The sequence below is a fragment of the Dendrobates tinctorius genome, unplaced genomic scaffold (assembly GCF_039654945.1).
Source record: "Dendrobates tinctorius isolate UK_male_01 unplaced genomic scaffold, ASM3965494v1 ptg000008l, whole genome shotgun sequence".
NCBI classification, from domain to species: Eukaryota; Metazoa; Chordata; class Amphibia; order Anura; family Dendrobatidae; genus Dendrobates; species Dendrobates tinctorius.
The window spans coordinates 30,748,570-30,768,254 of record NW_027361676.1 but is presented as its reverse complement, the minus strand read 5'-3'; the positions used below and the strand labels follow the sequence as shown (position 1 = coordinate 30,768,254).

The 19,685-nt window shown below is 41.4% G+C and overlaps 1 protein-coding gene across 1 annotated transcript in view; it reads left to right on the top strand.

Moving 5' to 3' along the window:
- The window catches only part of FSTL5 (follistatin like 5), a 1,180,017-nt gene that overhangs the window by 690,923 nt on the left and 469,409 nt on the right, over positions 1-19,685 (top strand). Inside the window, exon 5 of the mRNA XM_073576841.1 lies at positions 16,395-16,594. Coding sequence (XP_073432942.1) covers positions 16,395-16,594 — 200 coding nt within the window. The remainder of the gene's footprint in view (positions 1-16,394; positions 16,595-19,685) is intronic.

The window sequence follows — 19,685 nt, the reverse complement described above, 5'->3', positions numbered from 1 at the left end:
TTGATCACTCTAACTGTCAAAAAGTTTTTTCTAATATCTAATCTGTGTCTCCTCCCATTCAGTTTCATCCCATTGCTTCTAGTCTTTCCTTGTGCAAATGAGAATAAAGATGATCCTTCTACAATGTGACAGCCCTTGAGATATTTGTAGACAGCTATTAAGTCTCCTCTCAGTCTTCTCTTTTGCAAACTAAACAATCCCAAATCCTGCAACCTTTCCTCATAAGACAGGGTTTGCAGACCGGTCACCATTCTGGTTGCTCTTTTCTGAACTTGCTCCAGTTTGTTGATGTCTTTTTTAAAATGTGGTGCCCAAAACTGGACACAATATTCCAGATGAGGTCTGACCAAAGAGGAGTAGAGGGAAATAATGACTTCACGTGATCTAGACTGTATGCTTCTGTTAATACATCCTAGAATTGCATTTGCTTTTTTTGCTGCTGCATCACACTGTTGACTCATATTCAGTTTGTGATCTATTAGTATACCCAAGTCTTTTTCACATGTGCTGTTGCTTAGGCCTATTCCTCCCATTCTGTATATGCTTTTTTCATTTTTATTGCCCAGATGTAGTACTTTGCATTTTTCCCTGTTAAAAACCATTCTGTTAGTTGCTGCCCACTTCTAAAGTTTATTTATATCTTTTTGAATCCTCTCTCTCTCTTCTCTAGTATTAGCTATCCCTCCTAGCTTTGTTTCATCAGCAAATTTAATCAGTTTACCCTCAATTCCTTCATCTAAATCGTTGATAAAGATGTTGAACAATACAGGGCCCAGGACAGAGCCCTGTGGTACCCCACTTGAGACATTCTTCCAACTGGATGTGCAGCCATTTACGACCACTCTTTGGGTCCGATCACTAAGCCAGTTATGAATCCACCTACCAGTTGCCTTGTCCATTCCATACTTAGTCATTTTTTCAATAAGGATTGTATGAGAGACTTTGTCAAATGCTTTGCTGAAGTCAAGATATACTATATCTACAGCATTTCCTTGATCCACCCAATCAGTGATTCCGTCATAGAAGGAAATTAAGTTAGTCTGACATGACTTATTAGTTACAAACCCATGCTGACTCTGTTTAATCACTTCATTCTTATCCAGGTACTGACATACATGTTGTTTAATAATTTGTTCAAAGATCTTTCCTGGTATAGAAGTCAGACTCACCGGCCTATAGTTGCCTGGGTCCACCTTCTTCCCCTTTGGGAAGAAGTGGTGGATAAGTTGTCCCTTTCTCAGGAAAAAGCCCAACGGTTTTCCAACCGGCATAGGACAATCGGTCCCCTGTTTAAAGTGGGTGATATGGTTTGGTTGTCGTCAAAGAATATTCCCATGAAGGTTGCGTCTCCAAAGTTCAAGCCAAGATTCAATGAACCTTATAAGATTTTGGAGATTCTTATTCCTGTTTCTTTTCGATTGGCTCTTCCAGTTACGTTTAAGATCCATAACGTGTTTCATAAATCTCTGTTGAAGAGGTTTGTGGAGCCAGTAGTTCCTATGGCAGCACCTCCTGATCCTGTATTGGTTAAAGGCAATGTGGAATATGAGCTAGGGAAAATATTGGATTCTTGTTTGGCTAGACGGAGACTCCAGTACTTGGTCAAATGGAAGGGTTATGGCCAGGAGGATAATTCTTGGGTCTCTGCTTCTGACATTTATGCCGATAGATTTAGTTCGTGCTTTTCACCATGCCCATCCTGATCGGCCTGGTGGCGTGGATGAGGGTTTGGTGACCCCTCCTCAAGGGGGGGTACTGTTGTGAATTCACTTTCTGGCCTACCTCTGGTTACTGGTGAAGGTAGTGGAGAAGGTTATATTGACAGAGGGGTCACGAGTTCTCTTTCCAGGCTACCTCTGGTGGTTACAGGAGGTAATGGAGCTGATCTAATTAACAGAGGCCTGCCACCTGATAATGAGGAGGATGATTGGACATTGGGAGTTTCTGACTGGATTTAAGACAGCCGACTCCCTCTATCCCTGCTGGTGATTTTTTCCTGCGTCCTGAGGTCTTAGTTTCTCAGTCCCCGCATGCTCAAGCTAAGTGTTCTTTTGCTATTGTTCACATTTGATCTGGTTTTGTCTACTTCAGTTTTGTGTGGTCAACTAGCCCCGGCTGGGGCTGTGCTGAATTTCCATCCTTATGTTACTGTTTGTGCCAGTTTGTTTTTGTCCCTTATTAGATTGTCCTCTCTTTGCTCTGCTTTCAGAATATACCAGAGTGCTGATATAGTGGGTAGTCTAGTGACTTCAGTATTTTTTCTATCAGACGTGTTGGACATTTTTTGCAGGGTTTTTTGTGTGATTGCATACAGTGTCTTTCCTTTCCTGTCTAGTTAGTTTGGGCCCTATCGTTTTCTCAGCCTATTTTCCTACCTGCGTTTGTATTTTCATCTTGTCTCACCGACCATATATGTTTTGGGGCTATCTATTCCTTTAGGGTCTGCTCTGGGGCAGTTTAGATTTCCCCTTTCTTGCTTTAGGCTTATTTACAGTAGTTCTCCGGCTGTGTCGAGGCATCTATCTAGAATCATCGTAGGTACGCTCCACAGCTACTGCTAGTTGTGTGGATAGGATCGGGGTCTGCATTCCGCTTAGTTACCAACCTCTCTGGTTTTCTGTGGCTTAGCTTGGTCTTGCTTTGATCCTCGGTGACCCAATCATAACAGTTGTCCTATGGACAGACTGTCCCTCCTCAGCTGTAGATCTCTGCAGTTCATCCAGAGTGATCAAAGGCCTCTTGGCTGCATCTCTGATTAGTCTTCTCCTTGTTTGAGATGAAAGTTTAGAGGGACGGCTGGGTCTTGGTAGATTTGCAGTGGTATGATACTCCTTCCATTTCAATATGATTGCTTGCACAGTGCTCCTTGGGATGTTTAAAATGTTGGAAATCATTTTGTATCCAAATCCAGCTTTAAACTTCTCCACAACAGTATCACGGACCTGCCTGTTGCGTTCCTTGGTCTTCGTGATGCTCTCTGTGCTTCAAACAGAACCCTGAGACTATCACAGAGCAGGTGCATTTATATGGAGACTTGATTACACACAGGTGGATTATATTTATCATCGTTAGTCATTTAGGACAACATTGGATCATTCAGAGATCCACAATGAACTTCTGGAGTGAGTTTGCTGCACTGAAAGTAAAGGGGCTGAGTAATATTGCACTCCCCACTTTTCAGTTTTTGAATTTCCAAGAAAATGTAAAATAACCAATAAATTTTTGACCAACATCACAATTGTGTTCCACTTGTTGTTGATTCTTCACCAAAAATTTACATTTGGTATCTTTATGTTTGAAGCATGATATATGGAAAAAGGTTCCAGGGGGCCGAATACTTTCACAAGGCACTGTATGTATATATATATACATACATATATAGCTATGGCAAAAGTTGAGAAAACTGCACAGTTTTATAAAAATCAGCTTCTCTACATGTCTGGCAGCCATTCCATTCCAGTGTCAGTTTAATTCCAACCAGAGTACACCTCATTCTACTTAATGTGCTTCTGATTAGGTGATCACCTGAACCAAATTTTACTTAACGAAGGAAATTATAAAAAACCCTGCTATGGTGTTCACAATCCTCTTGCAATAGGACAAGCTGGGAGGCAAAAAAAAGTACTAATAATAACCCAAAAGCAATAGGAGTGAAAAAAAAAATTAACCATACCAAAGGACTTGAAAAGAAAAATCTTGAGTGAGGAAAAGAAGGGCTGAATTCTGGCTTTACTAGCAGAGGGATACGGTGAGTATCATGCTTCCTCCATCCTTAAAATTTCTAAGAAAGCAGTCCATTACAACAAGCTCAAGCAGCAGACATTGGGGACAACAAAGCTACAGAGTGGCAGAAGGCAAAAACGACTCTCCACTGACCAGAATGACCATCATCTTATTACTGCCCAACACCGTGCAGGATGCTTGGCACTTGCCACAGAACACCAGGATTGGCAAATTTGCCACTGGCGCCCTGTGCTCTTCACAGATGAAAGCAGGTTCACACTGAGCACATGTGACAGAGTCTGGAGATGCCATGGAGAGCAATCTGCTGCCTGCAACATCCTTCAGCATGACCGGTTTGGCAGTGAGTCAGTAATGGTGTGGGGTGGCATTTCTTTGGAGGGCCGCATGGTGTTGGGCTGTGAGCACAACCCCCATCTGTGGACGTTGGGCCATCCTCATGGAGTCGGTCTCTAACCGTTTGTGCAGACACATGCACATTTGTGGCCTGCTGGAGGTCATTTTGCAGGGCTCTGGCAGTTCTCCTCTTGTTCCTCTTTGCACAAAGGCTGAGATAGCGGTCCTGCTCCTGGGTTGTTGTCCTCCTATGGCCCCCTCCATGTCTCCTGGTATACTGGCCTGTCTCCTGGTAGCACTTCCAGCCTCTAGACACTACATTGACAGATACAGCAAACGTTCTTGCCATAACGCGCATTGATGTGCCATGCTAGATGAGCTGCACTACCTGAGCCACTTGTCTAGGTTGTAGAGTTTGTCTCATGCTACCACGAGTGTGAAAGCACAACCAACATTCAAAAGTGACCAAAATATCAGCCAGAAAGCATTGGTACTGAGATGTGGTCTGTGGTCCCCACCTGCAGAACCACTCCTTTATTGAGGGTGTCTTGATAATTGCCAATAATTTCCATCTGTTGTCTACTCCATTTGCACAACAGCATGTGAAATTGATTGTTAATCAGTGTTGCTTCCTAAGTGGACAGTTTGATTTTACAGATGTTTGATTTACTTGGAGTTATATTCTGTTGTTTAAGTGTTCCCTTTATTTTTTTGAGCAGTGTTGTTAGGGATGGCGGAATGCACTAAATATAAATAATAGGAAGTGCGTTTGCCGCCTGGGGTCCACCGTGAGGTAGATGTAACAACCGCTGCTGAGTAATGGCAGACTCGCTCTATGGCGGTATACTGCGCTCGGGTTAAACGTCACCCGAGGTGTGCAGAGCGGACTTTGTTAAACTCACAGAGGCACTTTAGTACAAGTAAAGCATAAACGCCAAGCCTGCTAGCTTCACAGGTCTCAGCTGGCGAGCACACACCATATTTGGTCACAGGACACGTCCCAAGGCAGAGGTCGGTGTCTGACTTGACCTACCGTGCATGCGGCGTTGCTACCGCGGGCGCCAGTAAGTGGTGCTAACTGCAGCATGGTGGTAACTACTGTCGCTGTACGACAGTGCCATGAGGCATCACACTATCGGACGCTAGTGTAGCGGTGCGGTATGCACTGTGGCGTATGGCTTGCCACTGACTGGTGCTGACTATAACTCTAATTCCCTATCCACATGCATAATATCAGAGGGAAGGGGTTTTATAATGAGTCAGTCACCAGAATCATACATCCGTCACCATTCACACATAGCAAGTATAGTCTATACTAGCGCATGGCCGAGCGGCTATGCGGGCCTTTTATAGCCATGCACTTCCAAGACCTTCCAGACCTCTGAGATGGGCCAATCAGATCAGGACAAGGACCTGAGCACGTGACCCCCGATCTCCACTGGGAGATCGTCTCGTGGGCATGCCCAGTAGTGCGGCGAGAGAACTTAGCCTCTGGAGTGGTTTCCTGCAAAGCAGGCTGCACTACCATTGCTGGTCCAGAGGTGGCAGCAACATCCAGACCCAGAGAGCTGGTCTGAGCAGGGCGCCTGGATCGCTGAGATTGCTGTGCAGGTCCCTGAGTGGTCGGAAAGGAATGGGAGACCGCTGGATGTATGGCTCTGGATTCCTACTGTGCAGCTGCAGGAATCCGAAACCTAACAAGTGTATATACTCAGGGCCACTATCAGGGCAGAACAGCTAGGAATGTTATTACTTTCTTCTTTGTGAGATTTTTTTCATATTTAATAATAATTAGTGATAATTAATGCTTCTAATACATGACCTTTCTTATCATGACATTTCAATACATGTAGACTGAGTTAATAAATATTAATATTTTATAATTAAGCAGCAAAGCTTAGATAAATTTACAAAAGGTATTAGTCAATTCCCTATGTTATCTGTATTAAAACACCAAAACATATCTATCAGCTTTTACTTATTGTGTATTGGATTAGAATCTGAACAAGTTGTAGAGAGATACAATAAGTGTTATCTTTCATTAATTTTTGTATTATTTCATGTCAGGCTTCTGCTAATAATTGTGTCTTTTCAAAGTTCGACAATGAACACTTGTAAGGATTCCTTGCTTTCTATTGAAATCCCTGTACAGTACCGGCATCTTGTCCTGCTTTTGTGTCTAAAGAATAGATCTATAAGGATAAACTGATTTATCTGCTGAAAATGTCTGTTAGGCTCATAATTGTATAATCTCAAGTTGAAAAAGAATACTGTGCTGTGCCAAGTTGATATTAAGAAATTATAGTTAATTCAAAATAATAAATGGAAAAGAAAAGGGAATTACATTTACAATAACAGATAAAAATGGTTTTAATCTGTACATAAACGTAATTGAAAAAATGATTCAGAGTAGCCGAAATAATTGGTCATATGTGTAAATTCAGCAAATTTAATGTCAATACTAGTTCACGACTAATAAAGGTTTCTAAGGCTGGTTTCACATTAGCGCTTTTTAAGCGCACGCACGGCCGGGGGTAGCTCCGCCCCCGAGCCGGCTCTCTGCCCGGCGTGTCCGCCCCTTGCTTGTAGCGCCGCCTCCTAGCGGACAGCGGCGCCTGCGATCGGCGCACCCTATCTTTAGCATAGGGTGCGCAGATCGTGCGCAGGCCGTGCGCTAGTTGCGCTTTGACCTGCGCTGCGCACTTTTGACGGTGCGCCGTGCGCGCCAAAATCCTTAAAGTTTGATTTTGGCGCGCACGGCGCACCGTCAAAAGTGCGCAGCGCAGGTCAAAGCGCAACTAGCGCACGGCCTGTGCACGATCTGCGCACCCTATGCTAAAGATAGGGTGCGCCGATCGCAGGCGCCGCTGTCCGCTATGAGGCGGCGCTACAAGCAAGGGGCGGGCACGCCGGGCAGAGAGCCGGCTCGGGGGCCGAGCTACCCCCGGCCGTGCGTGCGCTTAAAAAGCGCTAATGTGAAACCAGCCTTAGAAAAATGAAAATCTAGTCTGATCTTTTATTAATTTAAAATTGAAACCATTCAGGTATAACTGTCACTTTAGAACTTGCAGCAGAATGTCTGTATCTGCTGCAGCTCCTCCTTCTATTTTCCCATCTACATAGAATTTTATGAGCAGCAACTGTTATCTCATGTCTTAGTAATGAGAACATCTTTACCCAATGAAGTCAGAGTTGATACGTGATTGTGGGTGAATGTTCAGTCCTGGAGTAGAAAGAAGCAGATTTCAATTAATAAAAATATTACAAGTTTCTCATCTTCACTAGTATCAGTGATGAAAAAAATAATAATAACAACTATGACAGTTAAGCTTTCCAGACTGAGTCATTTTTAGCTTTTAGGAATACAGAAGTTGTTTGAAATGTAACTTCAAGCTCTTTAACCCCAATGCAAAATCGTACTCCTTAGATGAGTCTTGAAGATATATACAGTACTATATACAGTACTGTGTAAAAGTCTTAGACAGGTATGCAAAAGGTACTGCAAAGTAAGAATACTTTAACCCCTTTACTCCCAAGGGTGGTTTGCATGTTCATGACCGGGCCAATTTTTACAATTCTGACCACTGTCCCTTTATGAGGTAATAAATCTGGAACGCTTCCATGGATCCCAGTGATTATGACATTTTCTCGTGACATATTGTATTTCATGTTAGTGGTAAAATTTCATTCATATAACTAGCATTTTTTTGAGAAGAAAATGGAAATTTGGCAAAAATTTTGAAAATTTAGCAATTTTCCAAATTTGAATTTTTATGCTCTTAAATCACAGAGATATGGCACACAAAAAACTTAATAAGTAACATTTCCCACATGTTTACTTTACATCAGCACAATGTGGGAACCAAAACTTGTTTTTGCTAGGAAGTTATAAGGGTTAAAAGTTGACCAGCGATTTCTCATTTTTACAACACCATTGTATTTTTAGGGACCACATTACATTTGAAGTCACTTTGAGGGGTCAATATGATACAAAATACCCAAAAGTGACACCATTCTAAAAACCGCACCCTCAAGGTGCTCAAAACCAGATTCAAGAAGTTTATTAACCCTTCAGGTGCTTCACAGGAATTTTTTGAATGTTTAAAAAAATGAACAATTTCCTTTTTTTCACAAAAAAAATTACTTCAGGTTCAATTTTTTTATTTTACCAAGGGTAACAGGAGAAACTGGACTGGAAAAGTTATTGTGCAATTTGTCCTGAGTAAGCTGATACCTGATATGTGGGGGGAACCACCGTTTGGGCGCATGGCAGAGCTCGGAAGGGAAGGAGCACCGTTTGACTTTTTCACTGCAAAATTGGCTGTAATTCAGATCGGATGCCATGTCAAGTTTGGAAAGCTCCTGATGTGCCTAAACAGTGGAAACCCCACACAAGTGACCCCATTTTGGAAAATAGACCCCCCAAGGAACTTATCTAGATATGTATGATCTTTTCACCCACAATTTTTATTTTCCCAAGAGTAACATGACCCCAAAAGTTATTGTGCAATTTGTCCTGAGTACGCTGATACCCCATATATGGGGGTAAACCACTATTTGGGTGCACGGCAGAGCTTGGAAGGGAAACAGCTCCATTTGACTTTTTTGGCTGGAATTGAGATCGGATGCCATGTCGCATTTGGAAAGCCCCTGATGTGCCAAAACAGTGGAAACTCCCCAATTCTAACTCCAACCCTAACACACCCTTAACCCTAACCCTAGCCCTAATAGGAAAATGGAAATAAATACATTTTTTTATTTTATTATTTTTCCCTAACTTAGGCTAGTTTCACACTTGCTTTTTTTTGCAGCGCATTTTTCCCGCAAAAAAACGCATTGAAAAAACGCATACAAAAGTATACAACTGCTGCGTTTTTTTCAAGCATTTTTATGAGCATGCATGAAAAAAACGCAGCGTTTTTATGCGTTTGTATGCGTTTTTAGTGCGTTTTTACCGCGTTTGCGTTTTTTTCCAACATTAGGTGGCCCCTCACACTAACCCAAACCATGACTTTACTAACCCTAACCCTGACCCTAACCCTAACCCTAACCCTAACCCTGACCCTAACCCTAACCCTGACCCTAACCCTTAACCAAACCATACTTAACCCTAACCCAAACCCTAAACCCTAACTAACCCTAACCCTAACCCTAACCCTGACCCTAACCCTAACCCTAACCCTAACCCTGACCCTAACCCTAACCCTAACCCTAACCCTGACCCTAACCCTTAACCAAACCATACTTAACCCTAACCCAAACCCTAACTAACCCTAACCCTAACCCTAACCCTGACTCTAACCCTAACCCTAACCCTAACCCTGACCCTAACCCTTAACCAAACCATACTTAACCCTAACCCTGACCCTAACCCTAACCCTAACCCTAACCCTGACCCTAACCCTTAAGCAAACCATACTTAACCCTAACCCTGACCCTAACCCCAACCCTAACCCTGACCCTGACCCTTAACCAAACCATACTTAACCCTAACCCTGACCCTAACCCCAACCCTAACCCTGACCCTGACCCTAACCCTAACCCTAAACCCCCTTAACTAACCCTAACTCTAACCCAAACCCCTAAATTCCATGGTTAACAAAAAAAACGCATGTGCAAAAAAACGCATACATGAGCATGCCAGTGCGCATGTATGCGCATCCATAGGCTATAATGGCCATTTTTAGCGCAAAACGTGCGCATATGTGCGCATGCGCTTTTTTGCAGGGCCAAAAAATGCAACATGCTGCGTCTGGAAAATACAAACGCACACCCCAAAAAAACGCAGCGCATGAAAATCGCATACATGCGCTTACCAGCGCGCAGGTATGCGCACCCATGTTAAATATAGGGGAAAAAACGCATGCGCACGTATGCGTTTTTTTCCAGCGCTAAAAAACGCAAATGTGAAACCAGCCTTATAGCGGGTTTTAATTTTTGACAGCTGTCGCACGCTAAAAGACGCTTTTTATTGTAAAAATAGTTTATGCATCACCACATTTTGAGATCTATAATTTTTCCATATTTTGACCCACAGAGTCATGTGAGGTCTTATTTTTTGCGGGACGAGTTGCCGTTTTTATTGGTATCATATTTGGGCATGTGACATTTTTTGATCGCTTTTATTCTGATTTTTGGGACGCAGAATGTACAAAAATCAACGTTTCATGAATTTCTTTTGGGGGTGCGTTTACACCGTTCCACGTACAGTAAAATTGATAAAGCAGATTTATTCTTCAGGTCAGTATGGTTACAGTGATACCTCATTTATGTCTTTTTTTGTGTTTTGGCGCTTTTATGCAATGAAAACAATTTTGTATAAAAAATAATTATTTTTGCATCGCTTTATTCTGCGAGCTATAACTTTTTTATTTTTTCACTGATGACACTGTGTGGTGGCTCGTTGTGTGGGACAAGATGACATTTTCAGCGGTACCATGTTTATTTATATCTGTCTTTTTGAACGCGCGTTATTGCACTTTTTGTTTGGCGGTATGATGATAAAGCATTATTTTTTGCTTCGTTTTTTATTTTTATTTTTTAAGGGTTCAATAAAGGGGTTATCTAGTGGGAAAGTTTTATAGGGCGGGTCGGTACGGACGCGGCAATACCAAAAATGTGTACTTTTATTGTTTTTTATTATTTTCAAAAAATGAATTTATTGGGGAATATTTTTTTTAATTTTTAGCGATTTTTTATAAATTATTTTTACACTTTTTTTTAACTTTATTACATTGTCCCAGGGAGGACATCACTCTCATGTGACAGATCACTGATCTGTCACATCACAGATCACTGTGACACATCAACGATCTGTCACAGGCAGTGCTGGAGGCTTCCTCATGCCGGTGCTTTGCAGGCATGAGGAAGCCGCCTCCCTGCAGGCCCCCGAAGGTCCCTGCCACCATATTGGATCTGAGGACCTGCAGGGAAGGAGACCCCCTGCAGCAGCGCTGCACCTCGCGCTGCTGCGGGGGTCTCATGGAAGCACGGAGGGAGCCCCCTCCCTGTGCACTTCTATCCTATGATGCCGGTACACTGCGATCATGTTTGATCGCAGTGTGCCGGGGGTTAATGTGTGAGGGATGGTCCGTAACTGCCCCTGACACAAGGTGCCGGGTGTCAGCTGTGATAATCAGCTGACACCCAGCCGCGATCAGCTGCGCTCCCCCCGTGAGTGCAGCTGATCACGCTAGACGTACTATTCCGTCCTTGGGACTTAGGTCCCAGGTCACATGGATGGAAGAGTACGTCTAATGTAGGAAAGGGGTTAAAAAAGAGAACTATAAATAGTACATTTATCTCTACTAGCAAACTGTAAAGCAAATGAAAAATGATAAACCAAAATCAAACCAATATTTGATGTATCCTACCAAACAGATTTTGAAGGAACTTGGTAGGCAGATTGCACCAAACAATTTGGAGAATAATCATATATCTAGATGTGGACTTGCACAAATCGTTCTGTCTCTTTATGTAATCTCAGACACCAGCATTATTATTATTATTATTATTATTTATTGTTATAGCGCCATTTATTCCATGGCGCTTTACATGTAAGGAGGGGTATACATAATAGCATTGGACAATCCAAGAGATAATGTTGAGTCGGGGTTTGTAGGATCATACCTTCACTCCTAGAATTCCTTGTTCTTTTTTACTCTTAAGATATTTCATAATGACAAGAGCTGACTGTTGGAAGTCATTGTCCTACTTCAGAAAAAAGTAGAAGCCAATCAGGCGCCTTCCTGGTGGTATTGCATGGTATTTTTATTAAGCTATCCAGGTCTTCAGCAAACAAACTGTCTTCTGTTAAAGCCAAATATTTCTCATTTTGGCTCAGCAGTCCAGTGCACCTGCTACCATCTTTTTTATGCCCTATTGCCTATGTTTTCATACATACTCGCTTGGTCTTATTTCCATGTCAGAGATATGGCTTTTTCTTCCATTAAGACCTCTTCTGGCCAGGGCTCTACAAACAGTAGATGAGTATATCTTGGTTTCATTGATTATTCTAGATACTTTTGAGCTTATGAAACTGCTGGACATTTTCCAAGGTTGATGGGAAGTAAGTATGCTTTGAATCTGATCTGCTGCACTACGTTTTCTTCGCATACCACAGCATCCATGATCCTCAATGTTGCCATTTTCCTGGTGCTTCTTCAAAAGAGCATGAATAGCCAGTCTTGAAATCCTGAGTTGAAATCCTTGCCTGAGAGAGACTTTGCTGATGTAATAAAAGTACCTTGTGCCTTCTTTTTGAACTCAGCATGTACACCATGTGACATGACGGACACCTATAAATATATATATTTATATGTGTGTGTGTGTGTGTGTGCACATATGTCTACAAGCTAAAACATATAGTAGCACTCTGTAAGAACTAAAATGCATGCAAATATTTTATAAATGAAACTTATATTGCATTATTACTATATAGAATATGAAGGTATTTAGCATACAATGTGGCCAATTCCAATTCATATAAGTCCACAAGTCTTTCTTTGATGGGAACCCAATCCTAATATTGATCAGACATTCCTCTACTGCTAACCTGGGCAAACTGCAGCCCATGGGTCAAATCGTGGCCATCTAGCTGTTCCAGTCTGGCCCATGCATAGAGACCACCAAAGGGCTAAAACAGTGCCCTCCCCCCCTCCCACCATCCATCCACCGCTGTTGCACGCTGTCACCATTATCTGCATCCTCAAGATGCAGACAGCACTAAATGAATTGGTAGAGGAGTGGCAGCTAGCTCCATCTTTGATAAGCATGTGAGAAAGCAGACACGATGACATCATTTTATCGTACTACTGCTGAGGCTCAGTGACCCGAAGGCAGGAGCATAGCATCGGGGGAGTAGGAGCAAGGTGAGTATGTGTTTTTTTATGCCTGGGATAGTTGTATATGTACTGTATATATATATATACTGTATATATATATACACATGTATATAGGAGGCTTTGTGGAGCTCACACTGTATATATGGAGGCTAAGTGCGGCTAACACTATATATGGAGGCCATGTGGGGTTCACACTGTATATATGAAGGCTATGTGGGGCTCATACTGTATATAATGAGGCTATGTGGGGCACATGCTGCATATGAGAGGCCTCATGCTGTACATAAGAAGCTAAGTAGGGGCTGACGTTGTATGTAGGAAAGCTATGTGGGGGCTCATGTATGTAGGAAGTTTATGTGCGGGCTCATGCTGTATGTAGGGTGGCTATATGGGAGATCAAGCTGTATGTATGGGGCTATTTGGAGCTCATGCTGTATATAGGGGGCTATGTTGGGGCTTGTATTGTATATAGGAGGCTGTGCAGGGGCTCATACTGAATGTGGGAGGTTATGTGGTGGCTCATACTGTATATAAGTTGCTATGTGGGACTCATACTGTATATAGGGACTATGTTGGGGATCATATTGTATAGAGGGGGCTGTGCGGGCTCATATGCTATTTAAGGGTTTCAGCATTCTTAATTCCACTCAATATTAAGTGATACCATTAATGTTAATATAAATAATTACAAATAATATATTAATATTAATATTGAGCAAAATTAATTTCAGCCTGTTGGTTCAGCCCTCCACAGCATTCACAGTCTCTAATGTGCCCCTCGAGAAAATTAGTTTCCTACCCCTGCTCTACTAGGATAAAAGTCTACAATTTTAAGGGCCGGTAGGATTCAATACTAATTCAAAATAGCCTCAGGGTTTTCAGAGCAGTGCTCAGCCAAATATAGAGCACTCTGATAAGGATATATGCACTATTTATTAAAAAGTGGAAGGTAGCTCTGCAAAATGAAAGAGCAAATTATAACAGACTTTCATTGGCTGCATGGGCAAATAAAAGTGCACAATATTATACACTACTTATTTGGAGTGTTGCCTTCCATTTTTGGATTTATGTCCCGGAGGCTTGGTATATGTCTTTGAGGTCTGGCACTCAAATGTTTTGGATGTACTAAGCTGTTTATTATGAGGAAAGATGGATGTCAAATCAGTCACATATGCTTTCCCTCATTGTGCCTGCACAATCATCCTGATTCTATACATCTCATGCTGCACATAGGAAAATAAAACAATATCACTTTCAGAATGGCTCAATACATTAAAATGAAGATCCAACAAAAACCTATAAAGATACCATAGGGTTGAGCAGACCGAGTCTTTTAGCACAACTATTTTTAAAACATTAAACTCTCTATTTATATATCCCTTGCATTTTTTTCAACTTTCATTCATCATCATCATTGGGTCCCTCTAAACATCACTCTACAACATGCATCTGACTATCAATGATTTTTACTGGGCAGTGCCAAGGGTAACAGCAGTGTCACTAACTTGACATGCCCCCTATCAATGAAGCTCTTGCATGCTGCTCTGCAGGAAAGACCACTCCCCTCTCAATCTTTGCTTAGAATTTCAACAGTATTTTTCATGGAAAATGCTTGCATAATTTCATAGATTATTATCAATGATGACAGTGATCAAAAGATCGTATTTGCTACAAAATGGTATCATTAAAAACATCAGCCAGGCAGGCAAAAAAAATAAGCCCTCACCAAACCCGAGATCATGAAAAATGGAGGTGCTATGGGTATCGGAAAATGGCACCTTTTTTTTAACAAAGTTTGGATTTCTCTTTCACACCTTAGATAAAATAGAACCTAGACATGTTTGGTGTCTATGAACTCATAATGACAGGTGTTGTGAATTCTCTTGCTCAGAGTTCTGAGCCAAAGCTCCCTCTGGTGGTTGCTGAGAGTAGTGGAGCTGGCCAGGTGGATGGAAGTTCCCCACCTGATAACGATAATTGGAAACCTGGGATTACTGGCTGGAAGCATATAATTGAGCTGGCTGCTCTTGGAAGTTGCTGGTGATTTCCTCAGTGTGCATTTGGAGCTCTTTTGTCCCCTGCCAGATCTGCATGGCTCAACTAAGTGATTATTTTGCTAATCCTTTGCATCTAATCTGGTTGTGTCTTTTTTTTGCTTTCTGTTTTGCTGCTAGGGTTCAGCGTGCTCCCTGCTGGGGGCAGCACTGGGCCCTGCTTCATATGTTGCAGCTTGTTGAGTTCCCTGTTATGTTAGTATTTTTTTGCTTTGCTGCCAGTTTATACCAGAGTGCTGATTTAGCGGGGGGTGAGATCATGTGATCTCAGGCTTTTTGTATTGTATATCAGTAGTGTTGGACTTTTTCAGGGTTTTGTGCGTGATTGCAAACAGTATTTTTTCTGTCCTGTCCTGTCTAGACAGCTTGGGCCCCACTGTTTTCTCAGTCTGTTCTCTGCCTGTGCTTGTGTCTCAACTTGTCTCACCGACAATATATGTTTGGGGGCTGTCTATTCCTTTGGGAATCTGCTCCGGGGCAGTTTAGATTTCATCTTTCTGTCTTTAGGCTTAGTTAGTCCTCCGGCTGTGATGAAGCGCCTAGGGCATTGTAGGAACGCTCCACTGCTACTGCTAGTTGTGCGGATAGGATCAGGGGTCTGCAATCCGCTTAGTTATCAACCTCTCTGTTCTTCTGGTGGCTTAGCCTTTTCCTGCCATCCTCCTCGGTGACCCATTCATAAGACAGGTCAGTTTTAGCGTTTAGTGAACCTAGTAAAAAAGCCAAGCAAAAAACATGTGTGGGATTGCACTTTTTTTGCAATTTCACCATACTTGGATTTTTTTCCTATTTTCTAGTACATGACACGGTAAAACAAAAGATGTTGTTCAAAAGTACAACTCGTCCCGCAAAAAACAAGCCCTCACATGGCCATATTGATGGAAAAATAAAAAAGTTGTGGCTCTGGGAATAAGGGGAGAAAAAACAAAATTGCCAAAACGAAAAAAGCTCCAGGCAAATTTTCAGAGCCTTTCAATGCACGCCTTTTTTGAAATATAAATTTGGTGTGGAAATGCTGTTAGTTTTGTATTAACCAATGGTGTTTATCCTCCTACAGCCATTCTTTACGGCATTCTAATTTTTCTGGCAGTTCAGTTTTTTTAAGTAATCATATCAATTATTTTGAGACATTGATGAATAAAAAGAAATTAGGCTGGGATCACACTACCATGTGTGATGCGACAAACTCACATGAGTCTCTCGCATCAACACCTGGTGCTACCGCCAGCACTCGGGACCGGAGCTGCTGCTGCATGTATTTCTATGCAGCTGCAGCTCCGTCCTGAGTGCCGGCTGCAGTGCCAGGTGTTGATGTGAGAGACTCGTGCAAGTTTCTCGCATCACACATGGTTGTGTCATCCCGGCCTTACATACATTTAGAATGAATTATCAGTCAGCTGATGATTTTTTTTCTTTGCAGGAGACAAGTGTAAAGCCACAGGATACAGCACGATGAAGAATGCGTTATTAGAGTCACAGAACCAGAGATATGTCAGAAAGGAAACTGAGAAGGAAAATATGGACACATTTGCACTAAAGAAAATATTGGTTGACCAAATGTTTAAGTATTTTGATGAAGATAGCAATGGATTGACGGATGCTAATGAATTATTATCTCAGGTATTAGAAGTTGCATCATTCTGTTACACACATGCTGCTGTACAAACTATGATCCAAATCTTTGTCTTTTTAAGCCAACTTTAAAAAATATAGCATTCTACAAATCGTTGATTTCTGGGAATTACAGAAAACATGTTAGATATTATTTTAATCAAATCAGTAATTTTAATCTTATTTGTACCAGGAAACACACAGAGAGTGTTTTTCACAATTTTTACCCTATACTTAAAAAGGAATCTTTTAACAACTTTATACCACCTACAAGAATATATGGACATCTATGATTAGAACATACAATAATATGATACTTGTATACCTCGAAAGGTTATTTCAGTGCTTAGAAACCCTGTTCTGCAAATATATGCTAAAGAGTAGAGATGAGGGAATAGGGCTATGTTCACACATTGCGTCTTTACTGCATTTTATTTCAAGAGGCAAAACCTGTTCTCTTGGCAGTAAAGAAACTGCTTACAAAAAACAGGTTTTGCGGCATTTTTATTTTCTCTTGTGCATACAGATAAAGTTTATCGCTCCCCCCAAATAATTATGCAAATTCCTAAGGTTTTTGGATAAAAAAACACAGAAAAACCTGATGCCTGCGTTTTTTTGCTGTTTGTTTTTTACGGTTTTGCACTTTGCATTCTATGGATGAAAAAACGTTAAAAAAATTGACAGGTTGCAGTTTGCAAAAACACAGCAGTTTTCCAATTCAGTCAGGAAAAAATAACAATGTGTGTGCATGAGATTTCTGAAATATCATAGCTTTTGCTGGTACTGTAAACTGCAGCTTAAAATAACCATTAAAAAAGCAGGAAAAAACCCCCAGCAAAAACGCAACGCGTGAACATAGCCTAATGCTGAATTTTCCTTGTGGAGTCAGCAAGATGGCAGCATTAAAAACAACAGTGTACTCACCTCTCCAGCCCCTCCACTCATCGCTGCCACCCACCTGGTGGTCATCACATCTTCTGATTAGTGTCTGCAGCAGTGATTTCCCCAGGTTTTTTTTGCTAGGCTGAGGTTTCCAGGTTTGCTAGGCATGGTAAGGTTCTGTGCATGTGTCTGCAAATGGTCACAGCCCACGTTTAGACATACGATGACACCGTGTGTTCCACAGTCTTTGTAGCTGCATGTGCAGAGCCCGCCTCGGCCTAGCAAACCTGGAAACTTGGCATAGCAAAGAAAGACCAAGGCATTTTACTGCTGCCAATGCTGATTCAAAGATGTGACAAGGACCAGTCGGGTGGTGGTAAGGAGCAGAGGGGTCAGTATGTGATCAGTGAGGTGAGTATAATAATTTTTATTATTTTTTATAAATCACGTTTATCATGAACTGAGGTTTAGAGGAATGCCTGAGCATAATGAAAGACATTAAATTCACGGAGAATACTAATTAAACTTCCAGGGATTAAATGAGCAAACAGGCGAATTTGAATTTTGCATTTTTATTGATCCACTCATCTCTTCTAAAAAGGATGAAAGTGCATTGGGGGCATTTCTGCATGTAAAGTGCATCAAACTTCATCATTGCTCCCTGCCTGTCACCACCCTATTCTCAGTTGTCAGCCTTGCTCTATGCTATGTTTGGTGTTTTAAAGTTAGACTTTTTATTTACTCCTGTAAATTCTAGCTGTAAGGAAATAAGTTTCTATCCTTTAGATTCAGACAAGTTGGCAGCTGAGATTTTATGCTGCATAAACAGGTATGAGAACATTAGGGGTTGCTTTTCAAGGGTTTTAATTAAGCCCATAAAGCAAGGTTAATGCTTGAGGAGTTTAGACATGATAAAATGATGATACAACAAAAAATCTTCTTGTCTCTAATCTACCGAATGTTGTGATGACTTTTGAACAGCGTCATATAAAATATCAAGTACTTGTTTATCAGATTCATTTTGGTACATGGGCTCAAAACTAACTCTTCTTTCATAAACCATTAGTTAAAATATAGGAAACAAATAATATAACTTAAATATTAACCCTCTCACAACATACACCGTACATGTACGGCACATGTCGTGTGTCTCCCTCTGATGTGGATTTCGACACTGTGCCCACATCTTTCCCAGCACAGGTCAGCAACTTTGAACAGCTGACATCTTCCCCCTAACAGCCGCAAGTGGAATCACGATCCACCCGCAGCTGTTAACCTGTTAAAGGCCGCTTTCAATCTGACAGTGGCATTTAATGTGATCGCGACAGAAGCACGTCACTAATTCAGTCCATCAGTGCCATGTCACATGACCGCGGGTCGCCGATGAGTTGGCATGACAACCTGGGGTCTGCAGCAGACCCCTGTGGTTGTCATTGCTGGATTGCTATGAGCACAACCCAGTGGTCAGCGCTGATCGCAAGTGAGCAGTTCTGATCATTGCCTGCGTGTATTGAAATATTGCAGATTCTAGTCTCCCATGGAGACAATTGAAACAAGTAAAGAGTAAAAAAAAGTTTTTACAAATTTAAAAAAATAATAAAATATAAAAGTTCAAATCACCCCCCCATTTGCCCTATTTAAAATAAAACAATAAAAAGATAAAAAATACACATTTGGTATCGCAGTATTCAGAATCGCCCAATCTATCAAGATATAAAAAGAATTAATCGGATTGGTAAACGGAATAGCGAAAAAAAGTCAAAATGCCAGTCTTATGGCCTTTTTTGTCATGGAAACATTGCATTAAAATGCAAGCAATAACGGGTGTTCAAAATATCATATCTACACCAAAATGGTATCAGTAAAAAATGTCAGCTTGGCACACAAAAAATATGCCCACACCCAGCCCCAGATCATTGAAAATGGAGACACTATGGGTTTTGGAAAATTACACAATTGTTTTTTTTAACAAACTTTTCTTTTTTTTCACCACTTAAATAAAAAAGAACCTATACGGCGTGAAGGTGTTAAATGGAGCAAAGTTATTAAAAAAACAAAAAAAATGCAATAAAAAAACTTATAAAAGATGTGCAAGAACACAAATGGTGTGAGATTGATGAAAATGATATGCCTGCCTTACGGTAAGTTCACACAGGACTTTTTTTTTCTTTTTTGCTGCACTTTTTTCATGGTTTTTTACTGCTAATTTTCAGCTGCT